General features: G+C 41.5%; 1 protein-coding gene across 2 annotated transcripts in view; it reads right to left on the reverse strand.

Annotated features, from left to right (window-relative positions):
• Nucleotides 1-23,120, reverse strand: part of stab1 (stabilin 1) — a 71,588-nt gene that overhangs the window by 35,361 nt on the left and 13,107 nt on the right. For both annotated transcript variants that reach the window (XM_024269883.2, XM_024269882.2), the window contains exons 8-34: nt 22,318-22,505; nt 22,102-22,238; nt 20,420-20,547; nt 20,126-20,202; nt 18,772-18,894; nt 18,413-18,550; nt 18,199-18,270; nt 17,172-17,285; nt 16,453-16,506; nt 15,233-15,313; nt 14,734-14,892; nt 13,330-13,392; nt 12,544-12,633; nt 12,202-12,288; nt 12,015-12,126; nt 11,662-11,848; nt 9,705-9,798; nt 9,436-9,591; nt 8,301-8,396; nt 6,725-6,820; nt 6,497-6,544; nt 6,256-6,389; nt 5,193-5,304; nt 4,326-4,403; nt 2,673-2,774; nt 2,302-2,406; nt 31-165 (exon numbers count right to left, since the gene is read on the reverse strand). In XM_024269883.2, coding sequence (XP_024125651.1) covers nt 31-165; nt 2,302-2,406; nt 2,673-2,774; nt 4,326-4,403; nt 5,193-5,304; nt 6,256-6,389; nt 6,497-6,544; nt 6,725-6,820; nt 8,301-8,396; nt 9,436-9,591; nt 9,705-9,798; nt 11,662-11,848; nt 12,015-12,126; nt 12,202-12,288; nt 12,544-12,633; nt 13,330-13,392; nt 14,734-14,892; nt 15,233-15,313; nt 16,453-16,506; nt 17,172-17,285; nt 18,199-18,270; nt 18,413-18,550; nt 18,772-18,894; nt 20,126-20,202; nt 20,420-20,547; nt 22,102-22,238; nt 22,318-22,505 — 2,966 coding nt within the window. The remainder of the gene's footprint in view (nt 1-30; nt 166-2,301; nt 2,407-2,672; nt 2,775-4,325; nt 4,404-5,192; nt 5,305-6,255; nt 6,390-6,496; nt 6,545-6,724; nt 6,821-8,300; nt 8,397-9,435; nt 9,592-9,704; nt 9,799-11,661; nt 11,849-12,014; nt 12,127-12,201; nt 12,289-12,543; nt 12,634-13,329; nt 13,393-14,733; nt 14,893-15,232; nt 15,314-16,452; nt 16,507-17,171; nt 17,286-18,198; nt 18,271-18,412; nt 18,551-18,771; nt 18,895-20,125; nt 20,203-20,419; nt 20,548-22,101; nt 22,239-22,317; nt 22,506-23,120) is intronic.

The following is a 23,120-nucleotide window of genomic DNA, read 5'->3' on the forward strand; positions in this document are numbered from 1 at the left end:
GCGCTGCAGCCCCGGCGGCTTGGCTGGTACCTGATTCCTGTCGTTGAGGTGGAACTGGACCTGGTAGTCCGCTCCAAGCAGAGTGCTGCCCAGCAGGCCATCATGAAGGTGGTCCAGGTGGAGCAGCTCTTTGGGGATGATGTGGTACCGGAACACGTCTGGGCTCTGTAAACGGAGAAATGAAAGTGACTCGAGATCGTTCCCATAACCAGAACCAGCTAGAGAAGCACAGACGTGGTTTTTGCCATAAATGTGATGCGTCGCTCTGTCGCCCTCTCTGGTCACCAGGACTCCAGAGTACTGACTGCACTTCATCTCCCAGCAGCCCCAGCGCACAGTTCCTAGATGCCGTTTAGCTGTCTCTCATTTGCCAATCAGCCACAGGACACTTAAGCCTCACTCAGTGTGAAGTATTGTTTGTGCCATCCTGCCTGTATTACTGAGCGTTTCTGATGAAATGTCTAAGTTTTAAGTAGATTAGCGACAAGAATTTAAATAGATTCATAGGCTGCTTTTATAGTAATTTATAGTAATTTTCAAAAAATTTGGAGTTCAGCTAATATTTGAGCGATATGTAATAAATGGAAATCCAAATTTCTAAAATAAGACTATGCAGCTCCTTCTAGGTTTTGATCAGTAGAAAACTTGTCCAAATGGCTCTTTTACCGTTAAAGGACTAGTAATGGGGTTGTGGGTCTTTTTCGGTGTTAACTGTATTTCGCCTTATATTTACCATTTCCAAATGTTTTGGCGTATTTTGAGCAAGAAATATTCAAATAAAACGGCATTTTTGCGGCCAATCCATATGCAAATTTCCTCTTCCGGGTCAAAAGCTCCGTTTTGGTCACGTGGTGACGTCACCAGAGTCAACATAGCAAGATGGCTTCTCCTTAGCGTGTCGGAGCTAGCGATAGCGGCGATATTTCAAGGTCCACAATTCTGTCTTCAGACTCAGATTGTGGAAACATTTGTTCTGAAAGTGACGCTGATTCAGAGGCGCCGGGTGTTTGTGGTTTGAGGACTGTAAAGCCCTATCAATTTGAGCCGGCAGCGCGGAAAGTAAGAGCTCACTATTTGGCAATGACACTGACAGTGACGCTGAGAATGCCGATGAAAACGACGATGTTCCTCAGTTAGAAGGACGGGGTGGCTTATTTACAGATCAGTTTTAAAAACAAAGAAATTCTGAACCTTTTGGCGACTCTAAATCAAATCATCAATGATGCTGACTATCCGGGTCGGTAATGCAGAGTTTCATATGCAAAATAAAGAGCTTAGAGACATGTTTGCAGGACCGTCTGCCACTTTATTATTATTTATTTATTTATTCACTTATTTAATCACTTTATTCACATACCCAGAAGCTCTTTCACCACCTTACTGCATGTCTCTGACATGCGCGGAAACCAAAGGAGAATGTAACAGTGCTCCGTACGCCCCGTTCTCCACATGAATCGTCCCGTTTCAACACACAACAACAACAGGGGATGACAACAGTCTGTCACGTTAGCTAAGTACACTGAAAATTCCCAAAACGATTCCTCTTCAGATGAAAGCATCACACAGAAATGAATGAGATCTGATCTTTCACGGAGGAAGAAATGACTGGTGGACCACTGCGAGTGTCGATGGTTTCATCAACGGATCTGCAGAGATCCTGCAAGCCACCATCAATGATTAATAAACTGCAAATCAAACAAAGAAACTTCCAAACATGTGCAATGTTTTAAACATTCAGTTTACCTGTTGAAATCAGAAGCTTTTCACAGTTTAGTCGGTCTGGTTCTGCTCACAGTGTTCATTCACAATAGGCTCATTTCGATTGTAAATCTCGTAAATTTACGACTTTAAAAATCTTAATTTTATTTATTTATTTATTTATTTATTTTTTGGTGGCCCTAATACTCCGTCGGACCATAACACCGATGTTTATAGAATTCAACTTTGCCACAGCGCACACACATACATGTATCTGCAGACACCCTGGGTCCGCCTGCATTCTGCTGCTGGCGCTGTCTCACTCACATGACGTCAACGCGTCACGTGACCCAAATCGAGCCGTTTCTGAAGCAGGGCGAAATGCGAGTGTGATTTGTCGTTGATTTTGTCAAATTTTACAAAAACCTGCGTTTGTCAACGGTAATTATTTGTTATTTTTGATACATTAGAACATATGGAATATATCTGGATATTTATTTTAGCTTTGTCCCAGGCCATTACAAGTCCTTTAAAGGTTGCTGACCTCTGGTCTAGATCTCTGAGAAGATCTGCTTTAAACCACGGATGTTGTCTGGAACATACCAGAACAGAGGAGTTGGTTGTACCCAGATACTTTCTGATGGCCTCGTCTGTTGGCAGCAGGACGGTAAAATCAAAGTCTTTCAGGTCTTCGGACATGTTGTACATCTGGAAAAAACAATCAGAACACGCCGTTAAAAAAAGACCAAATTCAGTCAATCCTCACAAGCTTCTTCATTATTATTTAAGAACGTATCGCCCAGTTAAGGATAAGAAGTATCCCAACATTAATCAGCTGTTAACTTTAAACAAACATGATGACCCATTTGAAATCTTACAGATTAATGTAATCTCGTATGATACTGAAGCCCATCACTTGTCTGTTAGTCACTGGTCATCTATCTTCTCTTCACTGGCTCGCTGCAGAGCCTTACCAGAGCATACTTTCTGAAAAGGGTGAAGTTGGAGGAGGAGTTCAAAAAGGCCATCAGGGTTGGAGGTTCAGGCGGGAGGTCTGAAGATGGAGGGGCCAGAATCTGAACACAACCAACAAGACAAACATCAGGGACACAAACAACGAGATGGGTGAAAACAGAGTGAACGGCTAAAGGATCCAAGTGGAGAAACTTAACATGGAGATTTCAGTGGAACAATCCACGAACAGAACTTTTCCTGTCATGTGTATCTGCACGAGTTTGTGTGCTTGACAGTGAGAGGGATTGGGTGACATCAGCAGCTGTCTCAGCCACACATGAACCAACCTCCAATACCTCACTGGGTCCTGATTAGACTCAGGACGTCTACGTGGACCAATTGTCTCAGCACACTCAGAGCTGAGGCTGTCCTTTCTTTGGATTTGAGCCTCATTTGCACCAGCATTGAAGGACTTTGAATTTGTGTTGTTTGTTGGTGTTGTAAACCTGCAACAGTTGTATTTGCAACACAATGTCATCCCCAATTTGCTTCTTCCCTTCCCGTTTCAAGCATCGATTATTTAGTTTATATAATGGAAAGAAGGATATCCAAGAGGTATTAGGATGTATACTCTTTGAATCTGATGGTGATTTAATTTTGGTTATTTATATATGTGATGTGTCTATGTTGATTGAAATATGCTGTAATTGACCATGCGTGAAACAATTAATAAATAAACTTAAACTTTAAACGTAAACATATTGACGTTTGGTTAAGGACCCCTCTGCGTCAAAAACTGACGTTTTGGGTGTCCTCAACTGTTGGTTGTTCCCATTAAATCCCGGGTTTGACTTTCGGGCCGCAAACTGGTACTGGTCCAGTCCCGAGACATGGAGCTCACCGTTACCGTAACCCAGTGCTGGTGCCCTGACCCTAACCTAGTAGCAGTGCACGTCTGGCACTGCGTCCAGTACCACATCCGGGCCAGGTTCATGCCTGGTACCGCAACTGGGACCGATTTGGGTCCAGTACCAGGTCTGGTACCGAATTGGGTCCAGTTCCGTGTCTGGGCCTGGTTTGTGCCTGGTACTGCATCTGGTACCGATTTGGGTCCAGTACCAGGTCTGGTACCGAATTGGGTCCAGTTCCGCGTCTGGGCCTGGTTTGTGCCTGGTACCGCATCTGGTACCGATTTGGGTCCAATTTGGGTCCTGTTCCGTGTCTGGTACTGATTGGGTTCCGGTTCTGCGTCTGGGCCTAGTTTGTGCCCGGTACCGCACCTAGCGTGCCACGTTAGGATTAGGGTACCAGTACTGGACCCATCTTGAGAACAGTCCCTATCTGGTACCATGCCCAGTACCGCATCCGTTACTGTGAGGGTTACAGACCCTTGATTTTACAAACAGCCAGCATGTCAAAATCAACGGCTTAGAGTTTCGACACCTAAAACGTCAAAAAGTGTGACCCTAATGACCCTTAACCAAACGTCAAACTTGACATTATTGCTTGAATGACTGAACAAGATCACAGCAAGTGCAGACATCTTTTTCTCATTCTTATTTTTCTCTTTGGTTTCTTGAGACAGCCGTGGTTATAACTGAACTGGAGTTTAAGCAGAGCTCTAGCGGGTCTAGTTTACCCCTGAGGAGCCCTGACAGCTGCTGTGGCGGTACCTGGTTGACGATGTGGATGTATCCGTTGATGGCAGGCAGGTTGTGTGTGAGGATGGAGGCGTTTCCCACATGAAGGACCTGGAGGAACAGAATCATGACCGCATCATCAGAATCCAGGTGAGAGAAAGAGACGCTGCTGAAAACAGATTCTCAGACGTGTTTGACTCATGATTTCCTTCCGTCCAGATAATTTCTGAAGCCGAAAGATTACTGTGGATTAAAAAAGATAAAATTGAACCAAATAACTGTATAAATAGATTACTATTATTTGATAATGACACACATCCAGCCGATGGTGTTCACACTGGACCAGCGCCGCACACGCAGAGGATTGTTTTTCTTTAGCGTTTTTACTGTTTATTAGCTCGTCCACCATCTACAATAGTTAGAGGCCCCGAGTGTCACATCAGAGCAGAACCTGCAAATCTTGATCCAGGCTTTTTGTTTTCACAGATCTGCTCCTTTGAATTTCCGTCTGTTGTCATATTAATGTGATTAGTTATTAAATCCTCCCTTGAAATTGTGTTTACATCTGTTGGTGCTTCTGTGTTTTGAAGCGAGGACCACCATATGTCACTGTCAAATCCAAGTACATGATTGGTAACGGTGCAGCAATTAAGGGTCAAAATGTTCCACCGGTTGAACTTTTGATCAATGAATGATCAATTTGTACGTAGAACCGCGACAGGATTTACAAACTCACGAGGATTCCAGCCGCCGAAGCCCAAAGACATGTCACTGAATGTGGCTGCTGAAACGCGAGTCAACGCCGATAGTGTGTAAGCACCTCGAAGTTGAAACCAAACTAGAAAGTTGCAGTGAGACAGACTGAAGCTGGACCTGCTCTTCAGGTGAGAAGGTTCTTACCCCGTTGATTTTCCTAACTTCCCACTGGATGGCGGGGTTCAGGGTGGGGAGGCTGCTCCCCACTAAACTGTCCAGGTCCTCCACAGAGTAAACCCCCAGCAGGTAGTGGGCCCTGCAGACATGGAGAGACACAAACTTAGTTATTCATTAGTTTTATCGATCACTGTTCATGCCAGCTCTAAAAACGTTTCCAAAAGAAAAAGAGAAAAAAGAAAAAGACATAAACAATTGGAGTTAGACAGAAGAAATGCATCTTATAATAATATCTGCTCCATTCACAAATGAACAATGACAAACAAGACAAATAATTCAATTAATCCCTACTGATAACCACACCCCGTTCCTAATCCAAAGGAGGACTACTTCCATTTCAAACTGCTGCTTTATTGTTCGATTAAGAAGCTGCAGAAATACTGTAGTTGTGGAGGATAATGTTAGAACCACTTTCTGAAACAAACTTCTGAAACCAATATGCAAAACAATGTGGGGGTTTTCAGATTATATTTTATGACCGACCTTCTGCTTCTGGATAATTATCACCACGAAGCCCAATGAGGCAATTCGTTTGTGATATTGGGCTACATCAGGGTAAACTCAATCACACAGGAGGCCAAAATCCAAAACACACATTAAGTCGAACAGGAGAAACATTTACTGAACACTCGCAAACTCCGTTTATAAAACCATAAACCGTAACTTTTTAACATAATTCTGAATAATAAACAGGCAGGAATATTATTCTAGAATAAATCAACTTAAACCTTAAATAACTTTCAATATTTTACTCTCCATAAAAATATATTTTGTCAGAAATATATAATTTAGAAGACATTTAGATGACAAAAGATAACATTGGGTCATTAATTACAATAAAATGATCTGGAGGGCCGGATCCGGCTTTGTCACCTGTGGTCTATATAAATAAAATTGAATTGAACTTACTTCAGAGTCTAAACATTTGATGGTTAATATTTGCAGTAACCACGTTTTCTGACAGACAGCACACTCTGGCGTCTGCCTATGTGCTGTGAACATCAGCGTGCACGTGAGTGTGTGAGGTCACCGCAGGAAGTGAGGTAGGTGGTGCCGACTGGTCCAGAACTGGCTATCATCTGAGCTCATGTTCCTCAGAACTTCTTGAGATGGAACCAGCACTGTGAGGTTCTGGCTTAGATCCTCTGACGAGTGACGGAACTTCTGCATCCAAAAAACACAGAATCTCAGTCCTCAACCATGTTATAAACGCATGTTTGATATGACAAACACCACCACAGAGAACGAGCAGAAGGAGAGGACATACACACCCTTACTAGACGTGCAAAACTGTACAGCTCCGAGTTCAAGTCCAGCTCCTGAAAATAGACACAAATACCATTTTTAACTGCTTCACCCTCGAGTTCAGTCAGAGAAACAGCTGAAGCTGTGGGGAACTTCTACAGACGAAGATATGAAAGATGCTTCCTGAACTCTACCGGAAACAAAGAAGGCTCACTTCACCATGACTGTGGAACACAAAGCATCTGAACACTCACGTTAAACAATGATCCAAAGCAAATGTTTCCATCACCAGCATAACCATCAGGACAGGTACAGGTATGAAGGCCGCCTTCTTTCTGCTCACACTTTGCCTGTGGAGATGAAAAAGAGTCTTTTAAGAGCACAGTTTGTATTTTCAGTCAGAGACCAGACTCCTGTGTTTGGAGACGTACGATACAGGAACGAAAGGCGGGCTGGGGATGCTTTGTGATGGGACACTGAGCCGTACAGACTCAGAATGACAAACTGAGCGGATCGGAGACCCCGGTCGATGCTCTGTTCGCTCATGTGTATCGCATCAAAGTCTCTGATGATAAATTCTTAATTAAATATCAACTTGGCAACATTTTAAATTAATACAAGTATCGCAAAATGAAGTCTCTGAATCAATATTTTCCTACACCTCTATCACAGTTACTTCAACCTGTGGTTACAATTGATAAAAAAGCCAAAGTTTGCCTTCCAGACGACAGGAGATCCAGCTACCATTGCTGTGTCTCTAAAACTGTCAATCATCAATCAATCATCAATCATCAATCAACCATCTATCAATCAATCATCAGTTAAACTCCTTATTCAGTTTCCTCACTCTCCTGAAAGATGGGTAGTTACACAAGAAGTGGCTCATTAGTATTCAGCGATATCCCTTTAATCTTTCTTCTATTCCTGATGATCGAGCCGTCAAATCCTGATGGGTGCAGGTCTATAAGAGGAGGAGCTTTTCCTGTTCTACCAACTACCATATTTTCTGGACTACAAGCTGCTACTTGTTTCCTAAGTTTTGAACCATGCGGCCTTTACGAGGGTGCGGCTATTCTGTGGATTCTTCTTCCACCGCTAGGGGCGCTCTAACCGGAACTAGAATAGTAGATTTAGAATAACAATTAGAATATATTAGAGATTAGAGAAAATTGGTAAATTAGGGAAAATTTAAATGCAAAGAAGAATAGCCAACGCTACTTTTTCTTTAGCAGATAGAACACTCACGACAAATTACTAACTAGTAATTATTTTTAAATCCTCGCACCTTCATCATGGAAACCGCACAAAGATGTTCGTATGATCCAAGTTTTAAGTTCAAGGCCATTGACCTTGATATTTCAGCTACATGCAGCTGTTTTGGCTGATTTTGGCTTTTTCTCCATTTTTTAGGCTATTTTGGAGTTTAGCTAATATTTTAGCATTATACTAGCTGTTTTGACTCATTTAGAATTTTTTTTGTCTAATTTGGCATTTAGCTAATATTTTAGCTGGCTATCAACTTCAGCATCCTCAGCAGCTAAATTCATCATACAGCATTCACACTAGCATTATTCCAGCTAATGCTATATATCTATTTTTTTAAAATTGTATTTTGTTTATTTTTTCTGTGAAGATTACAGAAATGAATCATTTTAAATTTGGCTATGTGTGGTTTTCTGGCAAACTGTAAATGTGTCTGTTTAGGCTGAGAATGCTGGCTGCACTTTTTCTGTGAGTCTACGAAGCGTCCAGAGATCAAAGCAGCTATGTGTTGATATGTCTTATCGATTGAATATTCTTTAGTGTGTCTACATGTGTGGGTATGTGTACCAGTTCATGGCAGCCTCCGTTCTTCTTGGTGCAGGGGTTGGTGAGCTCACACTCCTTTCCGTTCCCGACATAACCGTCTTTGCAAACACACTCATTCTGCGCGCAGAGATTTAGACAGTCATTTCAGTGACAGTCGGCTTCAGTTTGAAGTGGCTAAACAGTTTACCCATTTGTTAAGTGACCATGAAATGAACCGTGAAGAGATGGATCTAAAGTCACAAATATGGCTTTCATGTCAAAGGGAAAACAAAATAAAACACAGAAGCACTAAATGTTGCAGCTCCTCAAAAGATCAGAGACGGCTGGTTTCCAAAGGAACCAAAGTTCTACTGACTCCCATGTAAACAAAATATTCACCCAAAAAACATTTGTACAGCCTGAGATCAAGAATCTTCATGTTTATTGTTCTTTCTGTTCATGACAAAAGCAGGTTTGATCAGCTGTTTTGATTCTATTAAAGCTTTGCTTTAATTGACGTGTGTTTTTGAATGGCGAGTGGACCATGAACGGACTCAACAACAATCTCCCTTTGCTTTGTTCTGGTCACAAAATTAGAAATTCAGAGAGAGCAATGATCATCTCAGGAGTCAGCGCTCTGTTTCCTGAATACTCCAGAGTACTGACTGCACTACATCTCCCAGCAACCCCAGCGCACAGTTCCTGGATGCCGCTCAGCTGACTCTCATTTGCTAATCAGCCACAGGACACCTTAGCTCTGCTCAGAGCCTCCTCAGTGTGAAGTATTGTTTGTGCCACTCAGCCTGCATACCGAGCGTTTCATCCTGATCTGATCTCCTGTTCTCCTGATCCTGCTTCATCTTTGATTCTGCTTGTTTGCCCCCTTCCCCTGACTCTCACCTGGACCCGACCACTCTGGTTTCTCTCTGATGCTACCATGCTCGTTGTTGACTTCTGTCTTTGACACGTTCTCTATTTGAAGCTTTTGCCCATCAGGGATTTTTAAAACATTGATAAGGAGGAAAGTCGATGCGGATGTCCACCTTCAGGTTGCAACAAAATGTAAAAGTAACGTCAGAGATGATCCATGCAGGTGTATGTACCTGTTGTACAGCTCTACAGCTCAGAGACAGTTTAAGACATCACTGTTGCAGGTGTGACTCTGTTAGCTGCTGACCTGTCCAGGTCCGATGTGGGTGCAGTACGCATCGGGACTGCAGCCTCCTCCATCCACCCTGCAGTTGTTGATCTCCACACATACCCTGCCATCTCCCGTCCAGCCCTCAGTGCACACACAGGACACGTTACCTGGACCCGCATACACGCAGTCAGCCTGCAGACAAACGGGTTGTAAGAACTCCAGCTCTCAAGATGCTCCCTCAGTTTCAGACAGAAACCTGAGCCACACGAATTCTGTGAAATGAAGAACAGAATCCTCCTCCTCACGTTGGTGTCACAGCCTCCTCTGCTGCTCTTCAGGCAGAGGTTGATGGGAGAACAAGAGTGACCGTCACCGTCATAGCCATTGTTGCAGACGCACCTGGAGAACCACAGGAGTGAAGCAAACTTAGCACACACTTTCAGGACTGATGATCCATGTTGGTTTGTCAGTATAAGGGTGGATTCATCTGAACCCCAAAGATAGTGGAAGAGTTTTAAAGTAACCATTTGTGGTCTAAAACACAGTTTTTTGCTCATTCTTTGCTTATTCATCATAAAAAGTGCAATGCTATATTGGGATCGCCATCAAACTGAAACGTCCTCCAGGAGAAGCAGAACAATGTTTACAATTTTAATGATCTGAACATTTTTGTTAGAACTTCTCCTTTAGAGAATCCATGTAACTCTGTGTAGACATTTGTAAACTCAACATAGAATTGAATTGAATTAAATTGAGTGGATCAAAATAATCTAAAAAAAGACAGAGCCGCGACCAAATCTCATGGGTCACGACCAAATCTTGTGGATCGTGACTAAATCTCGTAGGTTGGAACCAAATCTCGTGAGTCACGACCAAATCTCGTGGGTGGCGACTTAAATCTTGTGGGTCTTGACCCGCAGCTGTGAGTCGGCTCACTGAAGCTTTAAATGTCCTTTTATGCCATAAATTGAGCATCGCAGCGCCTTGGAAACATGGTGGGTATATATATTCTGGATCGTTACTAAGGACGTCCCGATCAGGTTTGTTTTGGCCCGACCAAATTTCGATTGAATTTTGTGGATTTGTCGATACCGAGTCACGATCCGATACTTTTGTAACATTTTTAAAACATGAATCATTTGAATAAACCGATTAGTGTGGTCCCTTATTTATATTTAATTAACCTTCTTTTATCATTACAAACTTCAACAGAAAACTTTTGTGGAGTAGCTTTCATAAACAAGTAAAAATAGAGCAAATATGAAATAGGAAAAAAAATACAATTTTATTGTTATATAAATGATAAGTAGGCATGTGAGAAAGTTTAGTGATTTTAACTTTAATATCTTTAGAGCTATTGAACATTTTTAACCAAATGTGATTCCTGTCCTCATTTAGAATTCTTAAAAATGAATGATGACTTTGTTTTATCATGAATTTGATGATGTGTGTTCATGACAAGCTATCATTAAAACCATTTATTAGTTTTTTGTTTATTTGTTTTTCTTTTTAAGATTATGTCATTCTTTTTTTAAGCCCTTGAGACATCACATTTTTGGTTTTACTACCACAGTAGTTAATTTTTTAAAACTTTTGTCAGATAAATCAAACAGGCATATCAAAGGACAGCTCGGGTCCTAAGGAGTTAAATCCTGGAGCTAGCATGTAGCAGTTAGCAGCCGTCTTTCTGTCGGCAGCACAAAGAGGGAAGTATATATATATATATAAAAAGCATATTTCAGTATATAGAGCATCAGTAAATTGGGTATATATCGGTAAATGTGGGAATTGTTCTATTTCAATATAAGAAAACGGTAATAGTTGGAGTATTTCAATATATTTCAACATAAATATTGCTTCCATATATGGAATATGCTGTAATTATATTGAGAAATATATTGTTGTTTCGTAAGGATTGAGTGAGGTCAGGAAACAGGTCGGATCTGTTTGCAGCCTCTGCTGCTTTACTTTGACTCACAGAAACATCAAACTCAAGGAACACAACATGAACTGTAAAGTTTGTCTTCTCTGACGATCGGGTTGTCCACAGTAACATCAGACAGGAGCACCAGTGAGACGAGTATTTATTCACACAGTGAAACGTGCACAGTGTGAATGCTTGTGTCAAACGTCACAGCTGATGTGGAGGGCAGTGAACTCAGCTGGGATTGGAACCAGCAGCCTTTGTCTGTGAGCAGCAGCCTTGACCTCCTCATTACTGTTTCTAGTTTGGTTTCTGACCCATGGAAGTCTCCCCATCACCTGGTCTCCAGGCCCGCCTGGATGCAGAAAGCGTGGATGTGGCAGTGCTGCAGCAGGCCGTCAGAGTTGCACGGCGCGGCCTTTTTGTCGCAGTTTTCCCCCGAGAATCCCTCCAGACAGGATCCCCTCCGGCATTCGCCGCCGCTGCCGGGGCGGTTGTCACACACGCCGTGGATGCAGCGGCAGTCTGCAGACAGAGGTGAACAGGTGAGCCTCTCTCACTCAAACAGAGGTGGACAGGTGAGCCTCTCTCACTCAGACAGAGGTGGACAGGTGAGCCTCTCTCACTCAGACAGAGGTGGACAGGTGAGCCTCTCTCACTCAGACAGAGGACGAGCTGCATGGTCTTTTACCTTCGTCACAGTTCTCTCCGTGTTTGGACGGATCTGAACAGATGTGGCAGGCCACTCCCTTGAAGCCCGAATGACAGCTGCAGGAGCCGTTGCCGTGGATACCGTCGAAGCACTGCACAGACCAGGGAGGAGTTCCACACAGATGCCAGCTGATGCTGCAGTTTCAGAGACACTCCGGGTTTCTTACTGTTCCTTTGTCGTAGCACGGATGCTGAAACCCTCCAATGCAAGGTTGACAGTCTGGACCGAAGAAACCTGGACAGCACTCTGCGGTCTGATCAGCACACGCCAGTCACACGTCCCACACGCATGTGGAAACATGCATGGCACAAACCATGAAGAACAGGAAGTGAAACAAGATGAGTCTGTTTACATAAATGCAACTAAATAAACATCCGTCCTCGTTTCATATGCCTGACCATCTCAGTTTCTGATTTGCTTCTTCACTTCCTCAATTAAAGAATTAAAGCAGAAACGGAGAGCTCAGCAGAAACTCCTGAAGATGATGGCCGACTACGTGAAGACTCACCTGCGTGGTGGTGTTGCAGTATTTGGCACAGCCCTTGATGAGTTTGCCAGACAGGATGGAGACGTACTCACAGTCGTTCTGGTAGCTGCTCTGAGGAAAGAAAAACGTCGTAAATACTCCGGAAGGCTCCGGGTTTCTTCAATACACTAAACTCGGAGACTAGTATGGAGTTTAGCTATTATTTTAGCAACATGGTAGCTTTTTAGGCTAATTTAGAGCTCAGATAATGCTTAAGGAAATCACTACGTTTTTGCAGAATTGGCATGTATTGAGGAGTTAATGAGGTGCGTCTGGATGGCTCCGTGGGATAAGTGTAGGGCTGCTGGGTCCAATCCCTGGGGTGTCCACTGATCTCCATCTAGACTGGGTCCTGACTCGAGACCCTTGATGCTGCTGCCTAACTGGATTCCCTGAGCCCTTCACATACAGGCAAATCTCTGCCAAATCACGAAACAGTGTGTGCTGTTCTGCTGTGGCGACTCCGAGTGGGATAAGCAGGAAAGTGGACGACATTGAGGATGTAATGAGGATTTTTGTTTTAACCAGCACACTGATTTTTGTTCCCTTTTGCTTTTCAGGAAACAGTTTCTTTGTTTCCCTTATTTAATAAACTGTTCCTTTTTCTCACTGGTGTCCAGTTTCTGTTATAGTCCAATTTTTTGGTTTTCCCCGCTAAACATGAGCCGGTCTGCAGTTTGGGGCCGTAACGGAATGGGAGAACGACTGAGAAGAAGTGACAGAAGAAATGATTAGAAAGGGCTAAGAAGAAGGAAAAGGAGGATTTACCATCTCAGTGCTTCCTGGTGGACACTGGGTGTTGCTGAGGTATCCACAGTGAATACACGGGCCCTGAAACGCAAACGCATCAGGAATCAGGAGCGGCACTACGACCAGACTACAGAAGTCACAGTCAACAGTTCACACACACACAATAGCTGTGCTCACTTGAGTGTAAAGCAGGTTTTAATTTCAAATAAACGGTCCCAGAGCAGGGGTGTCAAACATATGGCCCGTGGGCCGTATCCGGCCCTCCTGATGGTTTAATTCGGCCCAGTCATGAAGAGAAAAATATATAAGGATGTTGGAAAAAAATAGCAAGTTTCAATCCTGTTTCTGTGGCGAGCTGTAGTTCTATAAAGAGACCATACCAGGATTTTCTTCAACCCACTCTCAGTAAAATGCGTACATATTCATGTGCAAACTGGATGCTAAAATATTAGCTAAATGCCAAATTAGGCTAAAAAACTGAAAAAAGCCTTTTAGCCAAAATATCGAGCATGCAGTTAAAACATTAGCTAAAGTTCAAAACAGCCTAAAAAAACTCCAAAAATCCTACATTAGCCAAAATAGCTAGCATGTGGCTAAAATATTAGCTAAACTCAAAAATAGCCTGAAAAACCTTAATAAATGCAAAAATAGTCCCACGTCTAACAGAATAACATAACTTTAAACTTTACTAAACTCTGACTTCATATAGTATAAAGTAACGACTAATCGACTATTAAATTAAACGTCGACTATTATAGTCGATCAGTCGTCGATTAGTCGACTAATCGTGGCAGCACTAACTGATTTGCACATTTATATTTTTCCCTAACCTGTAAAATAGTTGGTCTGTGTAAAATTGAATAAACAATTTTAAACAAAAGAAAAGTGAAATCCATTTTATTTTAAATCTACGGTCCTCTGTGAATGAATGTGTAATCATAAGTGATCAGGCTACAAGGTTGTTTGAGGTATTTCTCCAACTGAGAAAGAAACAAATCAGAAGCTACAGATAACAAGCTGACTTTAGGCTATCTCGCTATTTTGTTGCTGGTCCGGCCCACTTGAGATCAGACGGGTTGAATGTGACCCCTGAACCAAAACGAGTTTGACACCCCTGCCCCAGAGCAATGATTTCCTGGAAGAAAAATCAGTGTAAATTCCATTGGTTTCCAGTCTGTAGCTCAAAACTAACACAATTCTATTTGTTCTAACAAACAATCTTTGGGAAAACTTGTAAATAACTGAGAACCAACTTTGTGAACTGAGGAAACATCTGTTAAAGATGCTCTAGTATCCAAAGTCTCTAAAGAAAATCTGAATTTGGATAAAAGAATAAAATCCAAACTTGACTAAAGCTTATCCACAATTCGGATGAGGCCATTCGGGATTCTCCAAGCACTTCCTGTTTGGAGAGGCTCTCACCACTGTGACCTTGCTCTGGATGACATCACAGCGGTGGGGCAGGATGGGAAGGATGGAGGGCGGATACAGCAGCCCGTCAATCATGTGAATGACCCCGTTGGACGCCATAATGTTGGGCCGCGCCAAGTGTACGCCATTCTTCCCCAACAGAATCTCCCCCTGCAGATTCGAAAACAGCATCTTTAAGGTCAAACTAACTGGGAAAAAATGGACTATCATCATTATTTAACCCTTTAACACCCGAGGGGTCGCCGGTGACGCTTAAACATAATAATTCCAGTAGATTGTGAAGGAGAAAAGCGGCTCGCTTTTCTCCTTCACAATCTACTGGAATGATCCTGTTGAAAAGTTACAGTAAATCAAACGACATAAACTCTGGAGCTCTGGTGATAAAGGGTTAACAAACTACATGCATCCAGGACATGCAAAGGAGCTATAGCTCGTCTTTTTCCGTTGGTCTATTTCCACGACGCACTTTAAGGATTCTGAGGATACGTACACTGTCAGAAACTCTGATGCTGACCATCTGATTGGCCATCGTCTGAACCCGAGGAAGAGAGGTCAACTCGTCCACTGTCAGCTGTAGACCAAAGAAAAAAAAAGTTTTCCCTCAGTTACAATGTCAGTTTTACTTTTCCAAACTGAACAGATTATCTGGATAAAGATTGTTAAATGAAATAAATAAAACCAATCTGTTTTCTTTATAGACACTTCATTAAGACTGAAGAAAGTGAGCAAGAAAGAAAGATTTTTAGTCATTCATTTGTTGTTTAAAAAGCTGCAATGAAAATTAAAAACATGATTCATGACAAAGAATAAGATACAGAAGAAACTTGAAAGATCAACCGGAAGAACAGAAAAGAGATTCTGTGATTTAGAATAAATCGATGCCTTAGAACAAAGACAAAACAACTTTTTAGCATTTAAAAAAACATTCTGAAAATGGAGAAAACCTAAAATCAAGAGTAGAGCAGTATAGGTGATGCTACGAAAGCTGCCACGATTAGTCGACTAATCGACTATGAAAATGGTCGACGACTGATTTAATAGTCGATTAGTCGTTACTTTACATTAAATGGAGTCAGATTGTAGTGAAGTGGAAAATTACAACGGCATTCTGCTAAATGTATGGACTATTTAAGCTTTTATTAAGGTTTTTTAGGATACTTTGGAGTTTAGCTAATATTTCAGCACAAATGCTAGCTGTTTGACTAACTTAGAGACTTTTTTTCTTTTTTTTTTGCTAATTTGGCATTTAACTAATATGGCTATCAGCTTCAGAGATTTTAGCTATCAATTTCAGCATCTTCAACGACCAAATTCAGCTTACAGCATTCACACAGGTAATTCTATATATCTAGCTTTTAGTTAGTTTAAAGCTAATGATGGTTAAGATGTGTGCTTTACATCCAGTTTGTGAATGACCCGATTAGTCGACTAATCACTGATTATTATTTACGATTAGTCGACGAATCGGAAATACTAATCTGTGTTTAGTCGACTATTAAAATAATCATTTGTGGCAGCACTAGATGCCACTAAAGACTGTAAGTTAATAGTTCATTAGTAGAACACAAACCATGTTGAGAATTTACAATATGACAAGAACATCATTGTAGACTTCTGAAGCAGCAGCTTCAGTTTGATCCCTTTTACAGCATCACAGAAGAGTCTGAAGTCTGAAGTCTGAAGTCTGAAGTCTGAAGTCTGAAGTCTTACCACGGCACGCGAGTACACGTGGTTCCTGAGCAGCTCCTGAAGTTTATGTTTGGCCTGCAAGAGAGAAAACACTTCCTAGAGATTTTTAAACCACTGTCCGAGTTAGAACAGAGACAATTACGGTGTGACACGCTCAGTGTGAAGCTGGACTTGGAAAAAATGCTCTAAAAAATAATGTGGAGTTTGTCTGACCAGGAGTCCGCTGAAAAAAGAGATTTTGACAAGAAGAGAAAAAACTCTCCACAGATAAAGCTAAACGCCAACATAAAGCAGGATTCATCTTTACCAAAAGGCTGTAGTTGGATCAGCTAATCTTGGATTTAAAAACTGCACACACTAAAAGATGTCAAACAAAATCATGATGCACACAAGCAGTTTTTAGGGTCAGTTCTGGTTCTGAGTTTTCCAAAGAAACACTTTTGTTTGTGACGTCGTATTTCACTCTTTTGTCTCATTTCTCCTGTTCGACCTTCTGCCCTCAGATACTCAGCTCATGAATCCTTGAAAAATGTTTTGGCGAACGGAAATGTTGCCTCATAGCCACAATCCTTTGGTCCCAAAGATTTATAAAATTTGTAAAAGATATTTAAATCAAATATGATATCAAACATCATATCTTGTATGTTTCTCTACCATGAATCCCAGCAGTGACAGTTTGATGAGGAAATTCCACCTTTGTACATGTCCGAACCCTAACCCGCCTCCGCCGGCGTCCTTACGTGGTGCAGCATGTACAGGATGCTGCCGTCTCGGGCTCGGTCCACAGCCTCGTTAGTGGGGACGAACACCGTGAGGGGTCCGGGTCCGTTCAGAGGCGGCGGCGACCCGCAGTTCTACAGGAGCGACAGGAAGACGGGATTCAGGAGGAACCTCCGTGGAAATCATTTTTACTCTCTAAAACTAAAAGATGTGAGTAAACATTCAAGTAAATAAACAATAAAGTCACTAAACATTGAGGGAACTGAAGTTTGAAGTAACTAAACACTGAAGTAACTAAACAGTGAAGTAATTAAGCATTAAAGTCACTAAACATTGATGAAACTGAACATTTAAGAACAAAACTTTGAAGTAACGAAACACTGAAATGACTTGATACTGAAGTAACTTAATACTAAAGTAACTAAACAATGAAGTAAATAAAAAATAAAGTAACTTAACACTCAAGTAACTAAACACTCAAGTAACTAAACACTGAAATAACTTCATACTGAGGTAACTTAACACTGAAGTAACTAAACGTCAAAGTAACTTAACATTGATATAGCTGAGCATTAAAGTAACTAAACAATAATGTAACTGAACATTGAAGCAACAAAGCACTGAAGGAAATAAATACTGAAGTAACTTAACACTGAAGTAACTGAACATTGAAGTAACTAAATACTTAAGTAACTAAACACTGAAGTAACTGAACATTGAAGTAACTAAATACTTAAGTAACTAAACACAGAAGTAACACCTGAGTTCTTTTGACCTTCAGGTTTCCATCAAAAAGCTTTCAATCGCTGGTAGCTCATCATTCAGAATCCCTCTCTTTAGACTCCTCCCACATGGACATTTGACTCTGAGCTGGTCTTGTGGGCGGAGTTAAGCTCAAATCATTTAATGAGATCATAATAATTCCTCATTGGCCTTTGATCTAGCATAATGTTGACTTTTCCTCCTCCTGTCATATGGAGATGACGAGTCAGAGGAGTTCTCTGGAGGTGAAGACTGAACTGTTGGTCCAGATAAAGAAATACTCACGTCCACCAAAGACAGGAAGCGGTTGTAGTTTTCGTCCATTCTCAGGATCTCTCCCACCGTCTTTCTAATAAACTTAAAAAGAAAAAAGATTTTCCCTAAACTCTTGGAACAACAATCTCAGAAAGAAAATGTTTCTTCATTACATGTTTGATTGAAACAAAAGTGTTTGAGGTATTTATGGTGAGAAGAAAAAGAGATGATCACAAGCTCTCACTTTTTCATCACGAAGTGTCCTGTCTAAGAGCATGTTTGTGAATGGCTGTTCGATGATGTGGATGACGCCGTTTGCTGCTGGAAGATCTGAGACGATCACATTGTACTGCTTCCTCGGGTTGTCCAAGAGGATGAACCTCTGCAGAAACAGAAGAGATTAAATCATTCTTGTGATGGTGAAAGGTCTTCAGGGACTCAGCCGGGACAAAATCTGGATCTGTCATCCAATAAGGTCATAAGGTCATTCCAAACCAATCAGGTGTGGGTTTGATGAACCCCGAGCTCAGGGTTTACCAGATGGTAAGGTAACCTTTCTTCTGGAACAGCGTCCTGGTCAGCGGTGTAGACCGGATACCTTACCCTGTTTGGCTTCAGCCTCACTCTTCCTCCCCCGTACAGAGTGATGTCCCGCCCCTCCAGCTCGCTGTAGAGGTGCTGTCCCAGGATCAGGTGGTTTTTACACACAGACTCCTCATTTAAACCCTGCAGAGTGAATTCATGTTAACAGATTATCAACTGGTTTCATCCAACCATGAAAAAAACGCTAAGCATTGAGAACCATCCCATCCTGGACAGAGAAATGGACTCGCATCATGAAGTCTCTGTAATGATTCTAAAACCTAAATCCAGAGATCTGAAGACATCTCTGAAAACCAAGATTGAGTTTGGACGTCACGTAGGACTGGGTATTGATAATCATTTCTAGAATCGATTCTATTCACCAGATCCTGGATCAGTTTGATTCTTTTTCTTTGATTCTTTCAATCCACTCAATTCAATTTGATTTAATTAAAATTTGAGTTTACAGATACATTAATAATCTACTATATGTTTGATTATGGGCTGCACGGTGGCGCAAGTGGTTAGCGCTCTTGCCTCACAGCGAGAAGGTCCCGGTTCCAATCCCGGCTGGGACCTTTCTGTGTGGAGTTTGCATGTTCTCCCCGTGCATGCGTGGGTTTTCACCGGGGACTCCGGCTTCCTCCCACCGTCCAAAAACATGCTTCATAGGTTCATTGGTGACTCTAAATTGTCCCTAGGTGTGAATGTGAGAGTGAATGGGTGTGTGATTGAGGCCCTGTGACAGACTGGAGACCTGTCCAGGGTGTACCCCGCCTTCGCCCTTCAGTAGCCGGGATAGGCTCCGGCACCCCCGCGACCCCGAAAGGGATGAAGCGGTCAAGAAAATGGATGGATGGATGTTTGAATATACTACTATACACTAACATTGTTCTGCCTCTCCTGGAGGGCGTTTCAATTTGGCCACTAGGTGGAGCTTGCACTATAACAGTACACTTTTTTCACAAAGAATAAGCAAAGAATGAGTAAAAAAAACTGTGTTTCTGACAACAAATGATTACTTTAATAATATTTCATTAAAATAGTTTAGAAAACTCCTGCCTGTGAGTTTATAAAGATGTTCATTTAGTCAGAATCTATGTCAAGGTCACCTGGTCGTTAGCATTAGCCGTCATATAAGATTACATTAAATGTTAGCACCAAGTTAGCGACCTTTAGCTTTATGTGTTAGATCGATCTATATTTGTATTAATCAGTTATTGATCTATTAGCTTAGATTGATTCAGATCGATTAATCGATTTAATCAACCCAGCCCTAATGTGAAGCCCTCGACCCTCCCTGTCTGATTGGTTTCAGTTCGACTGATCTAAAATCGGACACGAACTCATTCCAGCAAACAGACGGCTGACGTACTGTCAGAGGAGTTTTCTGGACCGGGACGAAGACCGTGAAGGGTCCGCTGTGGCTCAGCAGCCGCACACAACCCGCCTCTGGAACACACAAACAGACACACACATGAACACAAACACACGTGCACACGTCAAAGGTTAAACAGTGGAATTTCAGATCATTCAAAAAAATACCCCATTTTTATTTCAACTCAAAATTGACTGTTTTTTTGTTTGTTTTTTTTGCTTTGAAGCATGAAGACTCCTGACCTGATATTTAAAACATCCACTGCAACAGTCTATCTTCTTTTGCCTTTACCAAACAAAGCGACAGCTCCCGTCAGGTTTCCCCTCTGGCTCCCGCTTGCGTCCAGCTCGAAGAGGCGCTCCATCAGGTTGCCATAGCAATGGCGTCCATCCCCAATCTGAGTGGTCTCACAGACACATCTGTGAGGGAGGAGTAACACAGAGAGGAGGTGTTCTCACGTTTCACGGGGGAGCACTAAAACACAGACTCACACTTTAAAACTCATGTTCAACTTGAAATTTGAATGAAATATTGACATGACAGAAATAATTTAAAAAGTTATAAAACAAATGCTAACATTTAGACATTAATTAGTGAGTCTCCTGCTCCTTTCTGTACGTTTTTCAGCAGGTTATCTAATTTGTTATCTACTGGGGGTTTAGGCTCATTTAGAGTTTAGCTTCAATTTTAGCAATCGGCTAACATTTTTACAAATTTAGTTTACTGAGGAATTTTTGGCTAATTTTGAGTTTAGCTTAGGGTTGGGTTGAAAAAAAATGATTAATCGATTTGAATCAATTTAAGCTTAATAGATAAATAATAATAGATCAATAGTCGATTCACAAAAGATATGAATCAATTTAGCACATAAAGCTAGCTTGATGCTAAAGTTCAAAAGAATTTCCTATAGGACAGCTAACGCTAACGCTCAGTTGACCAAAAAAAAAAAACCTTTATGTACTTACAGGTAATAATTTTCCAAACTCTTTAAAGTAACAATTTGTGGTCTAAAACGTTCTTCCTTATATTTTCTTCTTCTTCTGGAATAAGGTGTACTTCTATAGCGCGATCACCACCTAGTTAGTGGTCAAACTGAAACGTCCTCCAGGAGAAGCAGAACAATGTCATTTGAATATAATTATATTAATCTGATCCAGTTCACATCCTGTAAATGTATCAGTGAAATAATGATTGTTAATATCATACAGTGTTACATGGATTCTCTAAAGGAGAAGTTCTAACTAAAATGTTCAGATCATAGTAGATTTTTTTTTCTCTAAATTTGCCATCTACTGAGGATTTTTATGCACACTGGAGTTTGGCTAATATTTTAGCAACATGCTAACGTTTTTGGCTAATTTGCTATCTACTTGGAATTTTAGGCTGATTTAGATTTTAGCTTCATTTTTAGTAACAGGCTAACATCTATGACTGTTTTAGTTTTCTGAGGAATTTTAGACTATTTTGGAGTTTAGCTAGTATTTAAGCAAGGTGCTAGTTTTTTTCTTTTGCCAATATGGCATCTACTGAGGTTTTTTTAAGCAAATTTACTGAAAAAAAATTCAGAAATATAGGTCAACTTCGGTGCTCTTTCATAGTTCTTCAACAAAATTTCCCGTCTTTTAACACATTTAATATTTTGCAAATAACGTTTGCATTTTCAGTCAATCCCTTCAGCATTTAAAGTAAATTAGGTCATCATTTTCAGCAAAAAGCTTCAGAATTTTCAGCAACTACTTCCAGCAAAAATAATTCACACTAGCATTATCGCAGGTAATACAACTTTTCTAGTTACAGTTTGATGCTAAATAGCGTTAGATTAGGTTTGATTTGGAGAACTTTGAAGTGGTTTTTCTCCTCTGATTTGATGTTTCCACCTGCAGCATTTCTGAGTGATCTGAGCATCATCTCATCAGGTTTGTATTTGATAGCAAACATGATTCATAAATCTGGCTGCATCAGATCTCTCTGACCTGGGTTTTCCGTCCAGTTCAGTCTGACACACCGCTGTGGGGCCGCAGGTGTCAGGAGAACATGCAGACAGGAGCTTGCAGCCAGACTCAGGCCTGCCACCTACAGGCGACATGCCAGACATGCACTCACAGCTGGACTGAGAGACAGAGACACACAGGCATGTTACACACAAACCAAGGCTTTGACTGGGCTCAGGGTCTGGGGGGCGCCCTCACCTTGTTGGGTCCTCTGAAGACACAGACGGTGGAGTTGATGGGACACCCACCGTTGTTCTGCAAGCAGGGGTTTTTGGGTATGCAGATCCGGCCGTCTCCCTCAAAGCCAGGCTTGCAGACACATGTTATCTTTGATCCTCGTAAAGAGCAAGCTGCATTGATGTCACAATCCCTCTGAGAGCAAATGGCTGAGCAGAGGGACAAACACCAACAATCAGTCCGGGGCTTCATTTCAAAGCTGTATTGGGGTTTCAGTGTAGAACATGACATATGCTGAAATATTTTCAGACAAAAGAAAAGCATCCACATTTCTACGAGTATTTTTTCATCAGTATTTTGTGTGAATGTACGTGTGCCCCCGCCCTCATTTGATCACAGCAGGTCAATTTTAATGAGAAAACATTGTGCTAACATCCACAACAGCTTTGGTCAGTCAGTGAAGAAACAGATAACAGAGACATCATCAAAGAAGGAAAATAGAACGTTGAGAGGATGAACAATTGATTAAACACGAAAAACATTTTTCTAAAAAATCTCAGCACCAAATTTTCACTTCTTGACATTGCAAAAAGTGTGTAAAATGAACAACTGAAAGTACAGAGCTGTGTCTTGGAGTCGTCTTCAATTTATGTTCTTGTGTGGACTTGGTAGTGACGTTTGGATTTGACTACAGTGGTGAGTTTGTCGACGTCTGCATTTGTTTTTTAAATAAAGATAAAACAAACCCGCTCTCCTGATGTGTTGGTACTTCATATCTGTCATTGCAGAGACACTAATATACTGAACCATTACTGCTTTGCAGA

The sequence above is a fragment of the Oryzias melastigma genome, linkage group LG5, assembly GCF_002922805.2.
Source record: "Oryzias melastigma strain HK-1 linkage group LG5, ASM292280v2, whole genome shotgun sequence".
Classification (NCBI taxonomy): domain Eukaryota; kingdom Metazoa; phylum Chordata; class Actinopteri; order Beloniformes; family Adrianichthyidae; genus Oryzias; species Oryzias melastigma.